Below are 18309 nucleotides of genomic sequence, written 5' to 3'. Positions count from 1 at the left end.
ATATGAGGAAGGCAGGGAAAGTCGTGAACATGGCTCTGGCTGGAATCGAACCAGAGGCCAGTATGCCCCTGCCTGTGACTCTCTTTGGCAATTGTATGCATACACTGTTTATATTCTCAATTTCTCATGTTTATTATGGTACTGATTGTTTCCAGGTACAATGAGAAGACTGCTGTTTGATATTTAAAGGGCAAGACCACTTTGGTATAGGTTTGGGTTGTGTGGTTACCTTGCCATGATGTAACTCCAAAGTTGGACAAGAAATAAAAGATAATTGCTCCATTGATTAGAAATTGATAATTCAATGCTCCTCATTGACAAAACAGCTCTCAAAGTATAGCACATAAACAAACGCAAACAAAGTTGATTCAGACAATATAGAACATCACAAAACCCAGTACTGTTTTAAAAATAAAAATAAACAGTACTGGGTGTGGTGACGTTCTATATTGTCTGAATCAGCTTTGTTTGTGTTTGTTTACGTGCTAAACGAGTGGCTTTGAGAGCTGTTTGACTGTACAATGTAAGTCTATGTAAATGTAAATGAGGAGCATATTTTTTATTATCAATCTCTAATCAATGGAGCAATTATTTTTTATTTCTTGTCCACCTTTGGAGTTACATCATGGCAAAGGTAACTAACTACACAACCCAAACCTCTACCAAAGTGGTCTTGCTAAAAAAAAGCATGACTTGACATCTCACTGGAGGACATGTGTGTGTGTTCATCTTTCTATAACTATACTTGTGAGTTCATGTGCCTTTGCTTGAAGCAGACAGAGGTGTTGTACACAAGGCTGCAGAAAACCACAGTGAAAATGATTCCTGTCATCCACTCCCACTCCCTCAGGGCACGGAGGATGTGGATGGATAGAAGGAAACAAGTCTGTATCACCAGGCTCCATGCTCATGCCTGAAGGACATGTTGTCACCATCACACCTTCTCTCTCTCTCCCGCTCTCTCTTTCTCCCTCTCTCCCTCTCCCCTGGCTCTGGCAGTGGTGTGATTCTAAGATATGGTGACCATGGCTCGTTCCCTTTTTTTTGTCTTTTTCTATTCATAGCAACGCTGTGTCAAACATGGATGGGGCCAGTATTCTGCAGATATATTTGAATGGAAACTTCCTGTCTGTGTTACGTGTGTGTGTGTGTGTGTGTGTGTGTGTGTGTGTGTGTGTGTGTGTGTGTGTGTGTGTGTGTGTGTGTGTGTGTGTGTGTGTGTGTGTGTGTGTGTGTGTGTGTGTGTGTGTGTGGAGAGAGAATGAAGCAGAGGTTAGTCTGAACACTAGAGGGCACCATCACACCAAATGTTCTCCAGCTAATGTGATCTTCAGACATGAATGAGGAAGCCTTTATTGGTACAGTTTATTGAGTACAATTATTAAGAAATATATTCATTTGACCTACTGTATATAATAAACACTCTACCCTCTCTAATTCTATTCATGTTCATTCTTTATGAAAGCAACAGTAGGAAAGCCAAGAGGTCTATGTACAATACATTACATAGCAAGCATTTCAGCTTTCTGAAATCTCCAGCATTGGGTCTGTTGTTCACACAGGCATCTCAGCTCATCCTAGCTTTGTCTGCTGGTTTGAAGTCTCTGGATCTCGCCTTTGTAATAGGAAAGACTATTTACCACTTAAACCCTACTGAAACCCCTGTATATACTTTGTTGACAAGGGTCGCCCCCCCCCCCCCCCTCGTCCTTGGCCCACTCCTTTTTCCCTCTTCACTAAATCTCTTCTGCTCTGCAAAAAAACAAGAAACACTCAGTCATTGTTTTGAGGACTGGCTCTTTCTTAAAATGTGTAATCAAACAGGCTGTCTTGATTTGAAGCCCAATAACATGTCATAGCCGATGGTATTAATCCTTTCCCCCTATTCCCTATTTCTCCATTTCTTCACCCACAAAATAGACAGGGCCGGACATACCGTAGGGTTAGGGTAACCCTACCGAATTAACCAAATTAAAGTAACAAAAACTCATTTTTGCGCGCGGGCACTGTGCCAGGGGGGCCTAAAAAATTACTCTATTACTCCGGCCCTGAAAATAGAGGAATATTTTCTCCCTAAGTTTTCCTCACACCACATTAAAACCTGGAAATCCTTTATTTTTATTATATATGAGTACCGGTATTTAAAATTATATATTTCTCTGCGAATCTCTTAGTTACACCAACATTGTTTCTGTGAAGCAGGATGTTTATGCTTATTGATGAAGATAATACAGATTGCTACACATCATTGTGATCCCCCAGTAATATCAATTGTACAGTATGGCCATAAACAAAGGGCTTCATGGGTGGTCTCACTCACGGCCATGTTCAAAGTCAAGGTCGTGTCTGCTACTTTGCTAGACCAATACTGACTTAAAGACTGACTAAAAAAGAAGAAAAACTAAAAGCTAAACCTAATTCTATCACTTGAACAGATACCAACCGGTACCAAGCACAATAGAAAAGATCACAGGAGTCACAAAATACTCACAAGCGGACCTCACAAAACACATCTGCTCCCTTATGAGAGCCATCTATGATTCACCTTAGCTAGAATATTACACATACTGCAAGATTGTGCTAGTAAATATATTTACAGCACAAATACTAGGATATGTCTGCAACCTCCCGCGAGATCCGCAACATCATGTGAGACTTCATGCAGGAAGAGACTTAATATATGGACAGACAACCCCAAACATGTGGGTCACTCATTCACTATAAACCTCTACATTTACTATAGTCCTCTACATCTGACTGTAGAGGACTATAGTGAACTCATCTGCCAAAAAACACATTTAAGACCCTACTTGGGTCACGGCCAATTATGTCATCACTGTCGTATTATTAAACCTTGCGTCACCAGGCTTGCCGCTACCTGTTGAAAGTTTTCATTACGAATTATGATCGATGCACCTCCTGCATCCCTTGCAACGGCACATCCTCCATCATCCCAGCAATGAAACAACCATTCCTAGCAACAGGTCCCATTCTATGCACCACACAAGTCAAGAGCTGTGTGAACCTCTATATTTGGGCAAGACTGACGTCATATTTCATTACGTGAGACACAACACAGATATGCTTAAAAGCACACCACGCACATTGTGTGTCACAGTAAATATTTCATCTTAGGGGAAATTACAAGCAGGCATTCAAGATTCAGTATTGTAATTTTAAGTGTACACGATTATAATTATCATTTGGTTTCGGTTCCTCAATATTGTAACATCTTATACGTGCACATACAAATACAGTTTGGTTCCTCAACGCAGTAGCAGAAATAAAAACAATAATAACAACAATAACAAAACAATAATAAAGAATAGTAACAACAATACTAAGACTAATAATAGTGAAACACGAAGTGACGGCAAACAAGGTACAAGGTACAAAACTGAGAGTGGTCAACCTGACAAGAACAGAAGATATGTCTACGCAACCACAACCAATAAGTCCAGTGGATTTCTTCTTAGCCGGTGCATGCGGAGGTGTGTGCCGGGTCTTCATTGGATATCCACTAGATACCATAAAAGTGCGTTTGCAGACTCAGCCGATGCCTAACCCCGGGCAAAACCCCTTTTATACAGGAACCATCGATTGCTTACGAAAGACAATCACTAAAGAGGGTGTGAAAGTCCTATATACAGGTATGGCAGCCCCAATAATTGGAGTAAGTAGTCCTTTGTCTTTCTTTGGATTTGGCCTCGGAAAGAAATTACAGCAGAAAAGTCCTGATGATATTCTCACAAACACACAGCTCTTTGCTGCAGGAATGTTGTCCGGTGTGTTCACCACAGCAATCATTACTCCCGGAGAACGTATCAAATGCCTTCTACAGTTCCAGGCAGCATCTGGAGGGGTGAAATATGCAGGGCCCATGGATTGCGTCAAACAGCTGTACAGAAAGAGTGGGATCAGAGGAATCTACAGAGGCACCGCTCTCACACTTATGCGAGACGTCCCAGGAAATGGGACGTACTTCTTGACCTATGAATGGTTGAAGAACATGCTCACACCGGCAGGAAAGAGTCATAACGAGCTCAGTGTTCCCAGTATTCTCTTTGCGGGAGGAATGGCTGGGATCTCTAACTGGGCCGTGGCAATTCCACCTGACGTTCTTAAGTCTCGTCTCCAGACAGCTGCAGAGGGAAAGTATCCAAATGGGTTCCGGGATGTTCTACGAGAGCTGATTAGAGAAGAGGGAATGGCCACTCTTTATAAAGGCTTTCCTGCTGTCATACTCAGGGCTTTCCCTGCCAATGCAGCTTGCTTCTTAGGATTTGAATGTGCTATGAAGTTCCTGAATTGGGCAGCACTTTAATTGGCAGCTGTAGCTGATCGGGAATAGGAAGGTCACCAGTCTATGTGTTGAAACAGATCTACAAACTATCAAAGCGTCACCATGCAACACGTTGTTGGCTTGTACGTCTGTACTTTTTAGCAAGCATGCAACACCATCATACTTGTCAAGTATAAATTAGGTGTTGTAATGTCTAGTAAATACATTGTGTTACTGGACAGAGGAAACGTACAGCATGTATAGACAGAGCGAATGTTGAGTGAATGGAATATGTAAATGCCTTCTATATTGATATACACTTTAAGATGTATACTGCATACATTAGGGTCTTTCCTGTAGTTTTAGCCTTATTTCTATATTGTCTTGTTTTTCTTGTTCTTTTGTTTATTGAATAGACGAGATTGAATGTGTCTATTAATATAGACTAAATCTATTAACCACTTGACCCTGTATTATACTTCGTTATACAATGGTTGTGTACAAATAGCCAATCTACAAGCTCATAACGTGTCGCATCACGGAGCGTTGTAAGCATTGTAGATTTATTATTTGCACTAATTATTTTCATATCTGGTCATATCACCCAGCCCTTATAGATAGATAGAGTAAATTATACATTAATTAGAGTAGAGTAGAGTAGAGTAGAGTAGAGTAGAGTAGAGTAGAGTAGAGCAAGAGTTCCCGAACTTTTCAGCCCGGACCCCCAAAAATAATCATATTTGAAGTGGGACTTTGACCCCGACAAGCACTTAGAATTGTAGGCATTACATTTAGTTTGACTTGGTTCCACAGATAAATATTGCGAAAATAGCCGAACTACAAGCTCCTCGCACTGCGAGGCGTTGTGAGCTTTCACAATGTTTGTCTCTTTCGTAATATTTGACAATTCGACCAATTTGGTATTAAAAAGGTCATAAAAGTCATTAAATTGTCACTTTAGAAATGTGCACATACCCTGTATACACTTATAGTGTATGTTGGTTTGTTTGCTGTTGAGTGAGAAAACCATGTTGCACATTAAGCTAATCATCTGGGGACCCCCCAAAATAATTTGGGGACCCCCCTAGGGGTCCCGACCCCCAGAGTTAGAGTAGAGTAGAGTAGAGTAGAGGAGGAAGAAGAACTGTCTATTCAGCACCACGCTGAAGAAAGCACCATGGACAGCTCCTGGCCTACTCATTCTGTCCTGACAGCACTGTGTCTCTCTCAGTGAGCATAATCCATTATTATCCAGTCACCGTGCTTGTACATTTTGACCAGGACACAAAACCATGTCGTTCAGTGTTGAAAACGTGTTGAATGGGTGAACATCTAAATGTAGCACAGTTCTCTGTGCTGACTATTATATGGGGAGTTTGATAAATCACAGTGTTCAGACACAGAGTTAATGACAGCGAATGTCTCTTAAATGCGATCATAACAAGAGCTGGAGCCAGAGTATAAATGTTTATGTGGCAGTAAAGGAACCCAAGGCTGCATGAGCACAGAACACATGTTTAACTAAGTTCTCATATTGTAGAGCACCGTGAACTAAAATCAATGTGTGGAAAGTGCAATACAAAATGATTATTTTATTATTATTACCAATAGAAGTAGTTGCAGTACTAGTAGAACATTTAGTAGTATAGTCTTAGTATGAGCATCAGTATTAAAGTATTAAATGTTTAAGTTGTAATTTGCAGTACAACTGTGTGGCTTACTAAAAATAACTGATTTACATGAGTGGCATGGTTGTACGGCGAGTCTCAAGGCTTTTCAATGTTCAACAGTCACTGTATCCTGGCTTGCGTACTAGCAGAGTTTTAATGGCAGATATGCTAACAAATAAACAGTGTTTGAGTGCTGTGGTAGAGGCTGAAACACAGCTCAGAATTATGCAATGAAATCTAACAGGCCTCTCTGGAGCAACACAAGCTGAAGAACTCATAAATGTTTTAAGACCTGCCGGAGTAACGCACACTGTTAGCTCTCACTACCGAACACAGATACGCTGTCATATTCCTTCTCTCTGTCTGAGCATTTTGAAATTTCTAAGGAAATGGGGTTACACATTACTACAAGCATATAGGTTTGATACAGATATGTGTGTAGGTGTTGTATACTTACAGACAGATAGTCATGGTGAAACCAATCTGGGAACCCAGCGCCAAATGAAAAGGAAAAACAGCGCCCTCTGCTGTTTTTTACTATCTCAGTTGGCTCTGGGAGGAAGAAAACGTAGCACCCGTGCGCAAGGAAACCGGGGTTTTGGTCTGCCTTCAGCACATCACTTCCGGTGGTGCGACTATGTTTTCATTCCCACTAACAATATTTCTACACGGAACACTAACACCACTTCTCCCAGAGAACATGGATCGTTTTGGTTATAAGCCCAATTGTTTCTATGATGAAAGAGCAAGTTAAAATGTGAATATCTTTCCGTGGTTTTGTCTGCTCCGCGTACGCTATTGTTAAATTAGTTTCGGTTGGTTTCGAGAGGGGAAGGATCGACGGACACGTGAATCCCGCCCACTACATTTGATTGGGTAAAGCGCGGCCTGCTTCCTGATCTGGAGGCACGCCCACTTGTAGCCCAGTGCGCACACGTTATGACGAACCTCCCCGACAGATTCAAACGCAGAGCAGAATCTGTTCTTGAGAGATTATGGTGAAACAGACACGCACAGTGAAACAGACACGCACGCACGCACGCACGCACGCACGCACGCACGCACGCACGCACGCACGCACGCACGCACGCACGCGCGCGCGCTGCGCGCGCTGCGCGCACGCACGCACGCACGCACGCACGCACGCACGCACGCACGCACAGACAGACAGACAGACAGACAGACAGACAGACAGACAGACAGACAGACAGACAGACAGACAGACAGACAGACAGACAGACACACACACACACACACACAAACACCACTCGGACTTTCACTGCATCCCATGAGGCCTTTGCCCCCTTCAGTCTGTAATGATACTGCCGGTGTTATAACTGTGACTTGCCCTGGCACCCTACCACCACCTCCACCACCTCTCTGACCACAACTGCCCAGTAATCTTATAAAGGAAGACAGTGTGATTGGCTCTCGGGCCCCGCGGCCGTCCTCACAACACACTGAGGCTGTCATCTGCTGCCAGGAAACAGAGCAGCTTCCCACCAGTGATTTATTCTTGTAGGGTCTGACTCCTGCCTCACCCCCATGTCTCTCCTCACTCTGTGGACAGACGGGCCTGAGAGACACACACAGAGACATCCAGTGAAGACAGGCCTGCGCGTTTTTTGCTAAGATGCATTTGGATACATCAAATACAAAGTAGAATAGAATCCTGTGTTAATATAATTTTGAAAATTTACAAATTTGTACTTTTGTACACTCTGTGAGTGTTAAATTAACAGTCTCTGTATTTCCCGGTGTTTCGCCCTGGTGGATGTGGTTTTGAGGCTAGATTTAGGCATTCTGTGAGGTTAGGGTTAGGCATAATGTTTGTGGGGTTAGGGTTAAGGTTAGGTTTAGGCATAGTTTTTGTGAAGTCCCGTTAAACACACTGGAACACTTCCATATTCCATATAGGCTACCACATGTGCGAGGAGTATAGTACTTGAAATTAAAAAAAATATATAATAATCTCAGACCATGCAGGCACTCATGACGGTTTAAGTTAAGTCCTTTACAACTACTGCAAAGTTGTAAAGGACAGACATATGAATTGACTAAACCACGGACCTCCTTTGACCACAGACTTCCATTACAGCCCGGTCAATAAGAGGTTAACCAGAGATTTTCTTTGACAAAACCCGGATGTGTTTTTGTGATTCAGATCCTCTATCACTTAAATTGATGATGTAAGACCATGACCAAGATCAACTCTACAATGCCCTCGCCTATTAGCATGCTACATTTGCTGGTGTATGAAATCAAGCGATGTATGCTACTGTTACTGTCTGGCAAAATCTTCCATCTGATTGGTGTTATGCGAGATGCTTTGGAAATTAGGTTTGGAAAAGTTGATTTATGATCCTGTAGTGTACCAGTCTGCCAGTTCCTTTCACCTCCAGATCCAGATAGGCTAGGGGTTGGGCTTGTCTTCAGGGGACAGTGGGTCTCCAGTGCTTTGACTGTAAACAACTCAGTCTGAATTTATTGTGATCTGCACACAAGTGTGTGCACAAAGAAGAGTTCCTCGCCTCAGCGTTTCCATATTCATGCAAATGCTGCTGTCAAAGTAATGCTGCTATTTCTTTCATTTTCCAATTTTGAATTATGCCTTGTCATCCGTTGTAAATGGAACAGACGTTGGAAGTGGGGGTGATGTGTAAGTGTGTGCGTGTGCGGGCCTGTGGGGGCCTTATTCTGTATATACAGTACATCCCTGCAATCCGTACCTCCCATCCTCCCTGTTGATGTTCAGCCAGTGTGTGATGGCACTACGGTAAACAGGGCCACCACAGATTTTCTTCAGTTGTTTCTATTGTGATTTACCATTTCCCTGGAGACCTTCGTAGACTTTTGAGTTGTGTAGTTCTGATGCTACACCAAATGAGCCGCAGCAAACCACGCACACATTTTAGCATCCACATCATTTGGCTTGAAAATCAACGCCTTCACAAATATCATATTCCATTTAGTGCTTTCGCTGTGTGCGACAAAGTGTCATCAAATGCTAATAAAATACAAATGCATTCATTTTTGTTGCAGACGGTGTAAACAGAATTGTTAGGCCCTTCATTAGTGGCCTCGGTTTTGTGTCCAGATCACTGCTAATGACTAGGGAGTCACAAACGTTAATGAATTCACAGCGCAGGAGAGCTGACTTAATGATTGTTTTCCCTTCTGAGACTCTATCTTGATCAGCTGATGGTAGAGGTGACTTCCTCGCCAGCGTACCGACTGATCTGATAAGAGGAACGTTTTTAGATAATGTTAAAACTCTAAAAGCTGTTCTGTGCGATGTGAGGCTGCAGAAATGCAAGGCTTAGACTTTCAACATTTAGGCAAAATATTTAATTACTTTTTATGTATATTTTACAAGTGATTTCTTAACAACTCAGTTTAGCGCATTGCTTGAGGAGACCCTATCACCCTAATGTCTCTCTGCTTGTTTCAAATGTTGAGGGTTACCTCTCATCAGGCATCATAGTCTACCATCTCCAGATCTGGATTGACTTAATCACATGGAACACCTTCAGCGAAGAAGTGTGCGATGACTATAAATGAATTAATAAGTAAAGTATAGCAATGCCAAGTGTCTCATTAAAGTTCTGGCAGTGAATTAGCCAGGCAATCTATTAGCCACCATCTCATTTAGAGGCTTGAGTCTGGAAAGGGCCAGATCCTGCTCTCCGTCAGATGGGTATTTAATAGAGGTGTAACGATATAGTAACTGCATCGAAAAATCGTTTTGAATTTCCAACGATCTACTATATCGATATGCAAACAGCAAAATATCGTATCGTTTGACTTTGTATCGTATCGAATCGTTTTGCAATGCAAATAATCGTATCGAATCGTTTTGCAATGCAAATAATCAATTTTATCAATACTAAGTACTTTTAAGAAGAAAAAAGAGAAAGAGGAGTTTATATCCAGTATCCAGGTATTTATATTTCACACAGAATTTTTGGGTAAATAAATAGTTACTATATCGATTTTAAATCATTGAATCGAATCGTATCGTTCTAAATTAACCTGTCCTGTATCGTTCATGTATCGTATCGACTAAATCACTGAATCGACACGTATCGTATCGTTCTAAATGAACCTGTATCGTTCATGTATCGTATCGACAACCAAGTATCGTGATACGTATCGAATCGTTGTTAAAACGTATCGTTACACCCCTAGTATTTAAGCTATCTCTTCATGTATCAGCTACCACTCTACAATATTCCTGAGCTGGGCCTCCCAACGGACAGAGATCCTGGAATCAATTACCACTCCACTACCTGCAAACCCAGATCCCATTTCTCTGTGTCACGCTCAATAAAAGCTATTCCCCCCCCTTTCAGGTCTACATCGTCTGTCTCTCAGTGCTGTTGCCGCTTCTCATCGAGCACATAGATCTTTCAATGGGTTGGCTCTCTGAACTACTGTGAATTGCATCAGAGCTCTGGACAAATTAAGGCAACTCCCACAACTAGTGTGAGCATCATAGCTCCAATTGAACTTGGCTCCAAATTCACCTGCCTTCTCCCCGCAGTGACCCAGTAAATGGACATCAGCAGTGGATGAGCCAACTTTATCGGTTCATCTAGGCTGTAACGCATCACTACAAACCTACCAAACAAGACCAATTTAAGAGGTCAGGGGGGAGCCCCACAATAAATTGTGTTTGACTGTGTGATGTGCCACGTGTTTATCACTCAAACATGTTTTTTTCTAGCCTGGTAAAGCCCCTCCCTCCGGAAATCTCATTTCCATCCTGAAATCAAATGGAAATGAGATTTCCGGAGGGAGGGGCTTTACCAGGCTAGTTTTTTTCCACCTTTATTTATTTAGAGCAGTGGTTCTCAACCTTTTTTGGGCCAGTGCCCCTATCCAATATCCAGTCTGCCCCCCACCCACCCCAACACACAAACATACAATTAAAATGTACGCAAAATTTCTGCTCTGAACATTTAGGTTTGTTAAGGGGCCAAGGCCACACACACTACAATGTTTGTGTGTAGGAACACACAAATAGCCAGCCTCAAAAATGCACTTATATGAGCTGACATGAAATACTAGGCTGGACAACACTCAAAATGTCCACTACCTTTGTGCATAATGTCACTTGAAAACATAGTTAGGCCAGCACACTTCTGTAGGATTATACAATGCAGTGCTGGTCATCTTTTATTGCACATTGCTCAGGTGTCGCCAACAGGAGTAAAACGGACGCTCAGTGAGCCTACACAGCGGGACTTAGTAAAGTCTGATTTCCCACCTTTGCAAAATTCTTATAGACGATAGACGTTACCAGGGGCAAATATCAGACCTGTAGGGAGAAAGTACCCATGAGAATATGGTGTTTGCAAAGTATTCAACCCCTTTCACTTGGCAAACCTCAATTCAATTATGTACACAAACGTTAACCCTCTGAAACAACCTAATAACCTCGGTGGTCTATTGTACTGTACAATAACAATGGTTCAGAATGAACCTCAGTTTGCAATGCACATGTTTTAGAGAGGACCTTCAGATAGTTAATGAAAAACCTGAGGCAAAAACTGTTGTAGACAGTCATAATGACCAGAACATTCCAGTCTCTGAACCACATGGGGACAGTCCGCCCTATTATCAAGCAATGAAAGAAGGATCTATCATAAGGTACAGATTGTCCAATCAGGCCATTCCTCCAATTTGCAAAAAAGAGACAGACAGACAGACTGACTGACTGACTGACTGACTGACTGACTGGCTGCTTAGCATCACGAGAAAAGTGTTGCTAACATCAAGACAGGCTACATTAAAAGACGGAGAAGTGGTGAACATTAACAAAAGACGTTTATGGCGAAGCCGATGTTTGCGTACAGTCAAATATTTAAAGCTAGGGTAAGTGATATTTTTTGGTTAAAACAAAAAAGATTAAAAGATTAAAGCTCAACATTCAACATTCTAGTAATCATTAGTAGTAGTAATGGGCACTTCGGTAGCTAAATGCTAAGCTAACAACATGCTAACATGCTAATTATGTTAGCATCCGCCATTTTGTTTTTAGTGACGTCATCATTAGGGGGCGTGCCCAAGCATGCCCGGACATGTCTGACCCCCCTGCTGTGTGGAGGGGGGAGTGGAGGGGGGTTTGGCGTCCCCTGCTGGGGAGGGGATGAAGTAGGAGGGGGGTTAATTCAATTACTGTGTCTGAGTGGGTGTGTCCCAGACAGGATAACGTGTATTGAAAGGTGAAGGGAGTGGGGGGTGTAGGGGGATGTGGTTGGGTAACCTAGACAGTGATAATTGAATACACTCAAAAAGGCTAGTGGGGTTTCTGTTTTGTTTTATTCTTAAAGAATAAGAATTGTTATTCTTTGATCAAATGTTTGCGTGTAATTGACTGCTACAATGTCACTTGAGATTTACAGGCTTCAAGTGGTTGTTTAAAATGTAACTTTGATTGACTTAGGGCACATTATAGTCTTATTTCAGAAAAATCACTCTTTTATAAATTATTCTTAAAGGGTATAATAACTTTAATACCTATAATGACTTTAGAACATATGCCGTAGCAGGGTTTTATTTTCTAACAGTATTCCTTACTCCCTTGTAGTTAAACTGGGGAACATGCAAAGGAATCAAGGTGCATTAAGAGTGTAACAGGCTGGCAAGTGGTTCTTTAGTCTAGTCTTTTCACAGACGGTTTGATTAAAATAAAAATCTTTTTTTTTTAAAGCAACGGTAGCTAAACCTTAATGTGACACAATACAACCCTAACAACATCACCATGTTAAACATTTATAACTTTTTTTTTACTGCATACACAGCTTTAGAAAAACAAGTATTTAAAAATACCCCCAGTGCATGCTGGGTAATTATTTCAACCAATGGGAGGGGGCCCCTAGTGACATAGATGGTTGAAAATGCCCCACTCACAGGGTGTTATTATACAGTGTAAACAAGTAGAATGCACCATTGACACAACCTATGTATTGTGTTTAAAGCTGCATTTACTCGCTACTCTTTTAATTCCCTAAAGTACACAGTCCTTTAACAAAAAGGTTTGAACACTTTGAATGTGATTCTAAAAGATGTTAACACATCAGGATAGAGGATACATTGAAAGTCTAACAGGTTTGGTACCACTGTCTAGTTTCTAGTCCTTTCACTGCAGGTTTTAAAAATGTATATATATAAATTAAATTTTAAAAGGCTAATGGTAGCTAAACCTTAATGTGACACAAAGACAACCCTAACAATATCACCATATTAAACATTTATAACTTTTTTTTTTACAAGTGGAGTGCAACTTGATATGATTAATGTAATGATAGGACTCAGGTTGCACTTTAAAAGGGAGACAGGCTGGCAACTGGCTCTAGTCTCTAACCTTTTCACTGACGGTTTGATTAAAATAAAAATCTTTTTTTTAAAAAATTTTAAAGCAACGGTAGCTTAACCTTAATGTGACACAACACTGAACAACATCATACAAAAACATGTTCTAACTTAGTACTGCATATACAGCCATAGCATGCAAGTATTCAGAATTTACCGCAGTGCATGCTGGGTAATTATTTTTAACCAATAGCTGAGCTTTGATGTGGTTGATCCATCTTTGGAGAGCTTACACAGTAACTGTTTCACTTTCATTTTGTTTTAAGACACTTTTTATGTCTTACTACTAAACAAAAGAGTAGATTAACTTACTGACCCCCAGCCAATATATATTTTCTAACTAACTTACTGCATCTTTTAAGATGTGACACAAGACAAACCCCTAACCACCTTACCACATAAGACATTTATATCTTTTTTATTGCAATAGCTTGTAGTAAGCAAGTATTTAAAAGTTACCACAATGCATGCTGGGTATTTTTTTATTTTTTACTTCTTACTCACCGTCTCAGAGGATCATAGTGTCTCACTGTTTGTTAGTTTTTTTTTGCTTGCAGTATCATGTAGTATATATTTCTTCTCTCTGTGTATTACTTTTACCTAAAAAATGTATACATAAAGGTGCTAAGCTATCTATACAATGCTATATCTACATACTCAAACTCCATATTAACAAGAGTTTGGTGAAGAAACATATTTTCTGAAAATGAATTCAATGTTTTTGGCTGAAACACTACACCATTTCTATATTAAACCCAGAAGAAGTAACCTCCGTAGGCCTATTGTGAATTAGTAATTAACAGAGTACATTGGATCATGGTCTCCCGCATGCCTGCCAGGTAAGTATAACCTCCTCACGCTATTCGTGGAGGGAAGCACCCACCCCACGTACAAGTCACACTTACGGTTCATACAACACACACTCAATCACACACACTACTATGTTAACGTACACACATTTTATGAAGCTAGGTGATGATAGCTGTTGAATGTTGGGATTGGAAGGAAATAGACTTGTATTATGCATTGTTTTTGGAAGCTATTTTACGCTATTTTAGAAACCTTTTATAACATAATGTGTCACCCATGTCTATATCAGGTTACTCACATTGTATCTCTCAAAATGTCATCTTTAAAAACATTTCTCCACTTTCACACAATTCCCACATTTGTGGAATTATCACCATGTTAAACATTTATAAACTATTTACTACATGCATAGCTTTAGTAAGCCAGGATGTCAGGCCATAATGCAATGCATGATGGGTAATTATTTTTTAACCAATGGGAGGGTCAGTAAACACTGTGTGCATTAGATCATAGTTTCGCACCAGCCTGCCAGGTAACAAAGCCAGGAATCTGGTTACGATGGCTCCCCCGGCCAGGTAAGTATAACTTCCTCACGCTATTCGTGGAGGGAAGCACCCAACCCACGTACAAGTCACACTTACGGTTCATACAACACGCTCAATCACACACTACTATGTTAACGTACACACATTTTATGAACTAGTTGATCAGTTATTTTAGAAACATTTTGAAAATAATGTGTCACCCACCTCTTTTCCAGGACAAAAGTGTGGTTATTTACGCACTTTTAAAAGCTTCATGTTTTATCTGTCTTATGTCTTGTATAGTGTTTTTATGTGTTTTTGAATACTTTTATTAATAGTATGCAGAGACAAGCACAGGGGTGTACCGTATTGTGTTCATTCTATTGAACATGTAATATGTTCTCTCCCAATAGGTCAAATATTTTGTATTATGTACATGTTTCCAAATAACATTTCTTGAAACTAAGATCTGTATTACTTATTGTAAGTCACTGATTTTGTTAAATACTATTAGTTTACCCTAGATTGTTTTAAACTAAATATATTTATATTATATAATGTGTGATAAATTGATGATTTAAACTGGAAATTAGTTCTTGAGCTATTAATGTGTTTTTTAACATATTAATCTCAGGGGAAGGTTAGCCAGGATTAAAGTTAACCTGTAAACAGATGACAGGCTGCTCATTATTCAGCCATGTACTCTTTTTAATCCACGGTTTTCAAAAATCTAAATTATAATTTTGAAGTCTAGGTTAGATAAAGCTTAATGTTACACCAAACATCTCCTAATAAATATATATTTTCAAACTAACTTATTTACTGTATACATAGCCTTAGAAAAAACAATTATTTAGTGTCACCCCAATGCATGATGGGTAATTACACCCCTCACATACATGGACCAATGAGAGAAGGTGGGGTTTTGAATGTATGTTGATTTGGGCCCCAATAGTGGATATCTGAGTACTCATTCCTATTTATTAGTTGTTAAGAAGACATTTTATCAAGCTGACTAACCCTTATAACTAGGATGTATAAAACTACAATACATCTTCCTCAGCAGTGAAAGAAAACTCTGAGAAAATGAATGATTGGGGAATATACCACAATGCGATTATAGTGGGCATAATATCATTGCTGTACGTGTATTCATGAAACAGCTAAATTTGGTCACATTTCGATTTTTATCATCCGCAACGTAATAGATCTTCTGTAAAGCTCCTTTCCATCATGACACCGTGAACATCGATGAATAGATTATATGGCATACACAGTTTTTATTTACATGATTATTATTAAAAACATATACCATTATCAATTATATTCATATACAACAAACATGAGGTTTCATCTAAATCAATCATTCTCTGTATAACATACACAACATTACGCATAGACCAATCACGTATACCTTGCTGATACTTTAAGACGCACATATCAATGATATATGTACACAGGACCATCACATGACATACTCCTTTTGAGTCTCCTTGTTTTTCATCATAAAAACTATCAACTACGGCCCTCACGTTTCTATCATTAATGACACGCCTATTATGACCATGGTACCCTGATATTAGCTCTTTATATGTAGTATTCCTAGTTTTTACATAATGAATATGACTTCTAAAAATATCATATCCCTCTGGTGGGTATACAATATCACCGGACTTTGTATATTGATCAATTACAGTATTCACAAGGGTTATAAGTCTATTGTAGATAGAACCCTCAATACTAGATGTCACCCCCATTGTAATGAATATCAGTATGGTGATCTAGGTGGCCTCTTTATTCTCTGTATTTGGCAATGCCTCGCTGTCCTCCGGAGTGTACAGGAATGACAAATACTGTACAGGAATGACAAATACTGTTGTGCATGGGTCTGTCCGTATTCCTTTATCCATGTGATGAGTGTATCGTCCTCTAAATAAGATTCAGTATAAACCACTGCATTGTCTGTAGGATCACACAACTCAGGAGTGCATCGTCCTAGGTATGAAATGAAAAAGTCAGTATAGAAATAAAACCTATGGCCTGTTTCCATCGGGGTCCTTTGTATTCAACTCATAGAATAAAGACTGACCCCGACGGGATTTGAACCCGCAACCTTCTGATCTGGAGTCAGACGCACTACCGTTGTGCCACAGAGTCCTTATAAATTAAGTTTTACTCACCAACATTTCTTGGCTATGTCATATCATGCTTTAATAGAAAAGTGAATACCACTTCAACCAACATGGATAGTATTAGTAATGATAAATAATCACAAAAATGTAAAACTCGTAATGTCTGTTGGAGATCAGTCAGCCGTTCTCCTTAGCTTGGAGCGTAAAGATCGTTTTTCCTTCATAGAGTGTGCATGTATGGACATGTCTGAGTCTTGTATCAAGCCTGAGCCAAACAGAGGTCTGCAGGGCGGTTTGGAGGTGTGTCAGGGGAGTCACTTTAACCTATTGTGACCATTCAGGCCTATGCATTGGTAAAGGGCCCCCCCCCCCCCCCCACGTCACTGAGGGAGTGGTCCTACAAAACGTATATAGGCAGCTCTTTGCAAGAGCTGCTAGGATGAGAAAACTTCTCTAACTAGAGCTGAAAGTTAACCCGAAAACACCCCCGCCTGGACATCCTAAGAAAAATATCTTTAAAGTCAATTTCTAACATTGGACTACACTTCATGTTCGCTGTAGAGTGGATACGCCGTGCTGCGGGGACAACGAACAGGAACCTTTTTACAGCTATTCTGGTGGACTGATTTTTGGACCTAGCAGTATCACGCAACGTTGTGTTACCTGTCCTAATCTGCCTAGTGTTAATTTTTTTTTTCATTTCCTACATATTCGCTATGGCCTCTGTATTGGGTAAGTGTTTAATTTCTTATTTCTATGTCTATTACATGTGTGTAATCAGATCATCAATCAGATCACTTTCAATGTAAATGAATGTGGCAAAGAGTTGATCAAATTAATTATTAAATATAGTAAAATACTACATAATCATAGTATTTGTGTGTATATATCGCGCATGAGATATTCCATCCAATTTGATCTAATAGTTGTTGTTTTGTTTTGTGCTTATTTTCTCCCCACACGATAGATCCTCTCTCTGTGCACTCCCTCAAGATCTCTAAGGATCATTTTGTGACACCACCGAATGAAGATGCAATACGTTCCGCTGGCTTCTACACATCAGGGAGCGTTAACGATGACACAAACATTCTTCAGAATCATGACTATGCCATGAATCTACGGGGCCAGAACCGTACAATTGTGACCAAGTCGCCACCGTCACCCTCCTCAGAGGAGATGCCTGACGAAGAGGAGACCGGTTTGAGCGACGTTGAACCTTTAGATTTATCTTCGTCTCAGCGCTCATCATCATCCACCCCTCTCCCCCCCCCCCCCCCACCTCATCCCTCCCCATCAAGTTCTGAGGAGCTTGGCACCCTCGCTCGTGAACAATTTATCATCCCCAAAGGTCTGGAGCATATGTTATGTTATAGAAGAGAACCTGAACATAGAGTTTCTGTAAAAGATATCAAAAATGCAGCGAGGGAGTGGGACTGTATAGCAGAAGAGCACGAGCAGGGGCGAAAGGAGATGTTACGTAGAGGGAGTGAGATGCGGGCTATCCAAATGATGGG

General features: G+C 40.5%; 2 protein-coding genes across 2 annotated transcripts in view; one reads left to right on the top strand and one right to left on the bottom strand.

Annotated features, from left to right (window-relative positions):
* Positions 1-607: 607 nt before the first annotated feature.
* The window catches only part of LOC308092614 (uncharacterized protein), a 297349-nt gene continuing 279647 nt past the window's right edge, over positions 608-18309 (bottom strand). The window contains exon 7 of the transcript XR_013933802.1: positions 608-638. The gene's annotated coding sequence lies outside the window, so the exon portion shown is untranslated. The remainder of the gene's footprint in view (positions 639-18309) is intronic.
* LOC308092179 (mitochondrial carnitine/acylcarnitine carrier protein-like) lies at positions 3431-4324 on the top strand (the record flags this gene model as incomplete). The annotated part of the gene is made up of 1 exon (XM_080438029.1): positions 3431-4324. The coding sequence occupies one exon, from the start codon at positions 3431-3433 to the stop codon at positions 4322-4324; it is 894 nt and encodes a 297-aa protein (XP_080294155.1).

This window comes from Gymnoscopelus braueri (genome assembly GCF_963280865.1).
Source record: "Gymnoscopelus braueri genome assembly, chromosome: 9".
NCBI classification, from domain to species: Eukaryota; Metazoa; Chordata; class Actinopteri; order Myctophiformes; family Myctophidae; genus Gymnoscopelus; species Gymnoscopelus braueri.
The sequence above is the reverse complement of the archived record's forward strand: the minus strand, read 5'-3'. Positions and strand labels throughout refer to the sequence as shown.